This window comes from Nicotiana tabacum, chromosome 2 (genome assembly GCF_000715075.1).
Source record: "Nicotiana tabacum cultivar K326 chromosome 2, ASM71507v2, whole genome shotgun sequence".
Taxonomy (NCBI): domain Eukaryota; kingdom Viridiplantae; phylum Streptophyta; class Magnoliopsida; order Solanales; family Solanaceae; genus Nicotiana; species Nicotiana tabacum.
The window spans coordinates 19,268,236-19,276,731 of NC_134081.1; the positions used below are offsets into that span (position 1 = coordinate 19,268,236).

At 32.5% G+C, this 8,496-nt stretch overlaps 1 protein-coding gene across 1 annotated transcript; it reads right to left on the reverse strand.

The window, feature by feature from the left end:
- Positions 1–1,915: 1,915 nt before the first annotated feature.
- Positions 1,916–4,265, reverse strand: LOC107802022 (L-type lectin-domain containing receptor kinase S.4-like). The gene has a single exon (XM_016625460.2). It carries the CDS (start codon positions 4,225–4,227, stop codon positions 2,002–2,004), a length of 2,226 nt encoding a protein of 741 aa, XP_016480946.1. The 5' UTR covers positions 4,228–4,265; the 3' UTR covers positions 1,916–2,001.
- Between the last annotated feature and the right edge of the window lie 4,231 nt (positions 4,266–8,496).

Below are 8,496 nucleotides of genomic sequence, written 5' to 3' on the forward strand. Positions count from 1 at the left end.
ACACTTTTTAAAAATATAGATGTGTCAATTTTTTTTAAGATAAACTAAAAAGAAAAGAAGGGATAAATTAGGATAGAAAGAGTATGATTTTACCTTTTTTCCGTTTATGTCCATTGGCATCAGATAGGCACAATGCTAATTGCATAGATATATTAAAGTATGACGGCATTTCTAACTTCTCAATATGATAAAACGTCGTGGCGGTGTTCATGGTTCGGTTTGGATCGGTTTTTCCCTAAAAAGAAACTAAATCAAGTAAGTCAGTTTTTCAAATATTGGAACCAAACCAAACCAATTAAGTCTGATTTTTTATCGATTCGGTTTTTGTCGGTTTTTTGGTTTTTTCGGTTATTTATCGGTTTTTTCTTAAATATGAGACATACACTACCAAACGCATATTACTTCGACTATATTTTCAACGTAACACTATCAAACTAATTGCTTTTTGAGAAATCTATCATTTACCAAGATATATTGATAATAATTGACTCAAATAGTGATGAATAATTTAATTACTCAATTAAAAATTAATTATTTTTAACATGATATAAATTATTGTACTTAGCAAAAGAAAACTACTGATCAAACTAGAAGGCAAAGAATTAGATTATTATAATAGCAAAGAACTAGACTAAAAATACAAATGACTAATATGTACCATAAAATTTCAGAAACTTTATATAAAAATATACATATATATAGGTATAATAATAAATTTATATAACTACTTTTATAGTCGGTTTGGTTCGGTTTTTTTCGGTTATTTTTTTATTAAAACCAAAATCAAACCAAATTTGATCGGTTTTTAAAATTTAAAATCAAAACCAAACCAAACCTAAAAAGTATCGATTTTTTGAGTCGATTTAGTTCGATTTTTCGGATTTTTATGAACACCCTTAAGCGTCACTATCTCTACATTACTTTGTTTTTATTATCTTCTATCTATTCATTGTGAGACTAGTTATATACTAATTATGTGGATTTGGTGATGATTGACGGAGAAACCTCATTTTTCTCATTTCTCCACTAAACCTTTGACATGATATGTGTCACCATATTTTTTTATGTTTCTTGACCAAAAATGTTGGTTACTTTCATAATTCTGGCATAGTTTTATCAAATCTTCTTTCATTTCTTAAATGATACTCCCTCCGTTCCAATTTATGTGAACCTATTTGATTGGGTATGGAGTTTAAGAAACAAATGAAGATTTTTGAAATTTGTGGTCCTAAACAAATCAAAAAGGGGCTAGAGTATTTGTGTGGTTATAAAAGCTTCTCATTAAGGGTAGAATTGTAAATTTAAGCTAAATTGTTTCCAAATTTAGAAAAGGGTCATTCTTTTTTAAACGAACCAAAAAGGAAATAAGTTCGCATAAACCGGAACGGAGGGAGTAATAGTCACTGAAAAGAGAAGGACAGAAAGAAGTTAAGAACAAAGAAGGTAAAGGTAAAATTGTTGTCATGTGACCAGGTGGTCACAATTTTGAGCGAGGAAATAGTTTCTTGCAGAAATATAGGATAAGACTGTGTACGATAGACCCTTATGGTCCAGTCCTTCTCCGGACTCCAGCTTAGTGCACCGTGCTGTCTTGACATTTAGTATGCGTTTGGACATGAATTCTAATTTATTTTTTTTTAATTTGGAATTTAACTAAAATTTGAATTGAAGATGAAGTTGTGTTTGCTTATAATTTTTACAACATATTTAGATGTCTTTTTTTCAACATATTTTGCAACTAAACACTAGCAACCTTCCCATTTTCAATTAAAAAACTGGTTTTTCAAATTTGAAAATGCATTTTCAAGTGAGATTGGAAAAATTGTAAGATTTTGATAACCAAACATTGTTTTCAAAAAAAATTGCAAAAAAGAAAAAATTTCTTATGTCTAAACGGGCTATTAATGTACTGTGATTTAGCTTTGAACTTTGAAATAATACTATTCATCAGGAGATATTCCTGGAAAAACAAAGAGAATTCTGCACACAACTTCACAATCACTACCTAGGTACTTCTTCAGTAAATAAACATGACATTGGTACAGTAGAAATAGAAACAAATGTACCATCTACATCTCCATTAGCCAAATATGTGTGTCCCCTTGAAGATGCTAATGAATGCAGTTCATTTTCGTCGAATCCAAATCCTCCATTATAAACACCAGGAGCCATTGGAGCATCTGGCATTTCAATTTCACCTTCCAAGTAACTCATCACTTGTCTCATACTAGGCCGCGCTAACGCTTCATTGTTTGAACACATTAATCCCAATTTCAACACCATCACAACCTCACGTTCATTAAATTCGCCTTTCAATCTCTTGTCTATAACATCAAGAGTTTTCTCTTCTCTCATTTTGTTCCACACCATATCAACTAAGACTAACTCCTCAGGCCCTGCCTTTGATTCAATCGGCCTACGCCCACAAACCACCTCAAGCAACAATGCACCAAAGGCAAAGACATCAGATTTTTCTGTAGCCCGTCCTGTTCTTGGCAATTCTGGTGCAAGGTACCCCAATGTGCCTACTACCCTAGTCGTGCACGGGTTTGATCCGTGCTCGTATAATCTTGCTAGTCCAAAATCTCCAAGCTTGGCATTTAACTCACCATCTAGCAACACATTACTAGCCTTAACGTCTCGATGCACCACAACTTGCTCATAACCTTCATGTAAGTATAGCAAACCCGAAGCGACCCCTTTGATGATCTTGAACCTTTGCTCCCAAGACAATACAATTTTAGGTTTATCAAACAAGAAATTGTCCAAGCTCCCATTAGGCATAAAATCGTAGACAAGTAACAGGTCACCACGACGTCTGCACCATCCTACTAATTGAACCAAATTCCTATGACGAAGTCTTCCAATGCTAGAAATTTCAGACACAAACTCGCGCAAACCCTGTTTAGATTCATGCGAAATACGCTTCACAGCGATTTCCATCTTCGAATTTTGTAAAACACCCTTGTAAACTTTACCAAATCCACCAAAACCAAGAAGCTCACTATCCTTAAAACCTCTAGTAGCTTGCTTAAGTTCTTGATAAGAATATCTATGAGGACCAACCTCAAGTTCCCAAGGCTCTATAACATCAGCATTCTTGAATTTCTTGATCAAATAAATAGCAGCTAAGATAGAAATCAAAGCAAAAATAACTGCTATGATTGAGATAGCTAAAATTAGGCCAGTGTGTTTCTTCTTGGGACCAGGTAGTAATGGAAGTGAATCCAAGTCTAGAAATTTGGCTTCACCATTCAACTTAAAACTCCAACCAAAAATATAATGAGAACTGGCAAGCAAACCAGTTGAAGCAGAAAAACCAACATACATATTTTCTTTGAGAAATGGAGAGAGATCTATATGATAAGATATAAGTGGCAACTTGGGTTTTAAAGAAGATCTTGAAAGAGTAATTTTAACCAAGTTTTTAACTGAATCATATTCTACCCATGCCAATATTACCTTCCCACATTTAAGATTCAGATCTTGTTTTACCAAATCATCATCAAAGTAAGCAGCTGCAACAGACATATTAGACCTTAAACTATTGAGGTTGATACCAACATGGTTATCATTAATATCTCCAAACTCAAAATCTTGTACTGTATCAAATTCAACAGCAAATATATGATTAGAGAAGTTACCAACATCAGTAGCATTGAGTAAACCTAAATACTGACTTGGAAGAGCTGTGCTTAAATCATTGGATTGAGAAATGGTAAAAGCAAGTCCATGGCCACCAAGTTTTGGATATTCAGGTACTATAGAAAGAGCAAAACAGGTTGAAAAAGAAAAAGCAGTGCCAGTAATTGAGTTCTTGAACTGAAAAGGTGAAGAATAGAAGGCATGACCCATAAGTCTACTTGTTTCATTGGTCAATTGAATAAATCCATTTTGGCTTATTTCTGCAACTCCACTTAAGGTCATGTTGTTGTTTGGTTCATTGAATCTTGTATAGATAAAGCCATCAAGCTGCATAGAAGGGGAAATGAAAAGGCAGAGTAGTAGAAGACATAAACTGACCATTTCTAAAGGGATTTGCAACATTTTCAGGTCTAATTTCAAGATTTTGTCATAGGTAATAAGATTTGGATTGAAAGCTACAGAAGATTTGAGGAATTTGTTGTAAGAAAGTTGCTTTTTAATGAAAAGGGCAGTTTGGTGTTTGAGAGAAAAGTTATAGAAATACAACCAAACAAGAAGAGTGACATTTATTCTGCAGATCATGTACTGTTTTTGGACTGCACTATTATAGTGGCTATGTTTTACTCTCTGTTTCAGTTTAGGATGTATTTTGAGTTGGCACGAGTTTAAAATAAAAAGGCTTTTTTAAATATATGGTCCTAAAAGTTTAAGGGGTAAAAATTTTATGGGGTTATGATATTTTTGTAACTATAAAAGTTTCTTATTAAAGATAAAATAGATAAAATAAAAAGTTTAAAGTAAAATTATTTTTAAACATAAAAATATGTCTTTTTTTTAATAAACTAATAAGAAAAGTATGTTATTTAAATTGAAACAAATAGAATATTTATTTTTAGAAACTGGTAGGTTGTTATGACGTGACGCCATATGCCAGACTTCACTAAAGTTTTTCTTTTTCTATGTAAAACCGCGGCGGATGGAGTGTATAACCTACTACTTCAACTGTATTTCCAATATAAAAAATAGATATACATGAAGAAATACGAAAGTTATATTGAATATTTAATTTTGAACCTATAGTGGTAATAGTATAATATGTTTAGTATTAAAAACCTTAAAATTGATTTGCCTCGTCTGGTGACAAGGTTTGGCATGGACCTCTAGCTTGTATTAATATTAGTAACCAAAACTAAATACATAGATAATATTTATTCTTTAACGGAAAGAAAGAAATACACAAAGGATGGTTTGGTAGTATGTATAAGAATAATACTACATAGGAAAATAATATTGTAATTAGTAATGTGAGGATTAATTATGTTGGAATTATTTCTTATCAACAATTTGGTTTGGTATATTAAATATTTTGAAATGGTTGTTTTATCGTTTTACATGCTTATACATGTATTAAAATCAAGGTATTGCTAATGTCATTATTTGTTATGTATAAGAATAGTATTGAATAGAGTGCATAACTAATACAAATATTAATTATACATAGGTTAAAAAACACTATCAAATAAAAGATTAATAATAAAAAACTACTATATTTTTTATTTTTCCTAATGTATCCTATAAACGATAGGGTCAATTGATTTTTTGGCTCTTTATAAATTTATTTTTAGTTTTATGACCTTACCTTTTTTTTTTTTTTTTTACATATGAAAGATTTACTTTTACACGTAAGAAATCTAAAAAGATTATTTTCTTAAATTTAAAATTATAAAAGAGCATGATATACGAATAGCACTAAAGGACCCATAGTGCATAAAAGAAAACTAGAGTTCCCATTTCACTTTTGTCTATTCACGTGGGTTCCAATAAGAGACTACACAAAATTATGCCTTAATTTGCAATAATTGTTTCTCCCGGCAAACTTGATTTTCCTAGAAAGTAGTAGAAATATTAGATAAACAGTAGATTATCTTCTGTTTTTTCCAGAAGTTTCCTGTTTCTTGAAAGAAAACTAAGTGGGAAATTTGGTATTCCAAGAATAGCTACATTCAGTGTTTATGTACTTCCCTTGTTAAAATTGCCAAAAATGCCAACTGGACAATTATGCTGTCTTTTTTGTCCCATTCTTTTGCATTTTTTCTCCAAAATAATTTCTCGGAAGGTTTTGTATTTCATACACAAAAAACCAAATTTACCAAGTTGAAAACTCAAGAATTAAATGTATTATTGGAACCTTAGATGGTTTATTACGGCATCATTCCACAGGTAATATACAGCAGAAATTACCACATGTAAAAGGAAATCAAGTGGAGAGGAATCTTTAATTTTAAAATGGCAAGAATATTTAAATCAAAAGCTGCCTAGGTTCAGGATCACTTTTTCTGTTTAATAATGGATGGGTTTGCCCCAATCCTACCCAAGTTTGAACAGAACCAAACTTAAGAAAAAAAACATGACATTATAGTAATGTATATTTGCTATTAATATAATCACCACATAACTTGGTATCAAGAAACTCCAAATTCATTCATCATTGATTCATTTCTGTAACAGGTTGCCACTTACTTAGTGGGACTAAGAAAAAGCTTGGGGCCAAATCCTTTTTTCTGGATTCAAAAGAAACAGAAATTCCATTAAATTATTAGACTTGGTTATTCAATTATGATAAAGTAAAGCATACTGCGAAAAAGAGGCAAGAAAATAAAGAAAATATAGAACATCAAATTTTAACATGGAAAACCCTTCAATCGAAGGTAAAAATTACGGGATCACAAAGATCCAAAAAACTCCACTATAACAATAAGAGGGTTACAAAAGTTATTCAAATTGGCTATACAACAATTGTCAAACACGGAGCAACAATAGCAAAAAGAGCAACGACAAATCAATTGAAGAAAGGAGAAGTCACAAAACTGAAGCTGTTATTCGGAAAACGAAATCAGATTCTACGAGCCATAAAATCCGATCTTCACCGTTCAAATTAGAGATAAAGACGTTATAAGCATTCATTCAAAATTTCAGCCCAATCCAACGGTTAACGAATCGGTAAACAGGATTTGAAATTGGTCAGTTGGAATAAAATTTGCAGTAAAACGAATACTTTTCTTCTCTCTTCTCTCTTGATGTGCTTAAGTCTTTCAAGGACTTGTACCAATGAGTATAGAACAATTCTCCAAGGTTGTCCTATTTATTGATAATGAGTGGTATTTTCTTTTAAAGTCAAAATCACCTCTAAATAGGAATAAAAATCGAATCCAATTCCGAATAGGAATGAAAACCTAAAAAGAATAGGATTAGGCTTGGGCCTTTGGCTGGACAACATGGGCATGGGCCAATAAGTACAAAGGTTCTGGTTTTTGCTACACCGTTGAGCTGAGGTTCTGCTGGATACTGCTGCATTTGTGTCAGCATCTGTTTGATTCAGTTATCAGCTTAGTTGTTTAAGAAATTTTCCCATTTGGCCATTTGATGATGATTATATGACGACTTGACGACCTAACTATAAGATAAGAGAATAAACCTCTTCCGGTTGAGGATAGAATTGTCATTAATATCCATGGACATAACTAGGCCATCCATAAAAAGTCACTTGCATTCAGTGTTTATATAAAACCAAAGTTAGTTGCATTCAGTGTTTATATAAAACCAAATTTAATAAATGCATGATTTATATTATATACTTGCAGATAGACTTTTCCGACGCGTGGGATCCAGAGTAAAAGATACGGGTTCATGGGAACCCAATAGCTTTTTACGGTAAACTCGGTTATTATTGTTTATTAACTTAAAGTCGAGGTAGGAACTCATAAAATTTAAATTTTGAATCTACATTTGTAATCAACAATGATTGATTAATGTATATTCTCACCTAGTTAACCCGCATCTTCCGCAATAATATATTTATGATTGTTCTATAGGATCCATCGCACCCAATGTTTTTTGGCTCGTTTTACGCATAGATATATACATATGATATTTTAGCGTGATTGTTCTGTTAACATACAACATTACTCTAGTAAGGTAGTATAATACATACCTTATCTTAGCCTTTGCCATCTTATTAATTGATAAGTTATGCGATTATGATTTTGATGATTTGTCAAACTTCATGGAGGATCCATATAGGAACCTGATACAATCAACTCCTTTGCGTCTATTGCGATATGCTCAGTTATCTGATCTAACTCTCAAGAAAACCAGTTAAGGGAACTACAATAGGAATAAATATGATCAGTTCCTCAGGTCGTCGTACAAATCAACTCTACAGTTGTAAAAACTACTGCACTGTACCGACTGGCAACAGTACAACAACACAGTTGTAGCTTGCTAGAGACCAGAAATGCCCTTGTATCTTCTCTCATGCTCTTGCATATAAAAATAACATGATACAAGGTTTTGACCTAACACTTGCAAACCTAAACATATATTCCTGTCACGATCCCAATTTTTCTTCGTATAATGTCGTGACGGTACATAGTCTCTAAGACTAGGTAAGTCTAACAATATTTGAAATAATTGAAATAATAATAAATATAAGTCTCAAACTCAACAACTGTATAAAAATAACGTTACAACTCAGCATATACAACTCTCGAGACACGATGTAATACAAGTCACAAGCTCTAAGTATGAATACTGGATAGTCCTATACATCATGTCTATATATAAAGAATCATAAAATAAGAGATCTAGAGAGAAGGGGACTCCGAGGCATGCAGACGCCGGCAGGTATACCTTGAAGTCTCAGCAGAAGAATCTCAACTAATGCGTGGGCTGATAAGAAGTGCCTGAATTTGCACAAAAAGATATATAAAAGAGTAGCATGAGTACACCACAACAGTACCCAGTAAGTGCCAAGCCAAACCTCGGTAGAGCAGTGACGAGGTCAGGTTAGGG

Excerpts from the sequence above, each read along its gene's own strand:
- LOC107802022 (XM_016625460.2), bottom strand. The coding sequence starts at position 4,227 with ATGATCTGCAGAATAAATGTCACTCTTCTTGTTTGGTTGTATTTCTAT.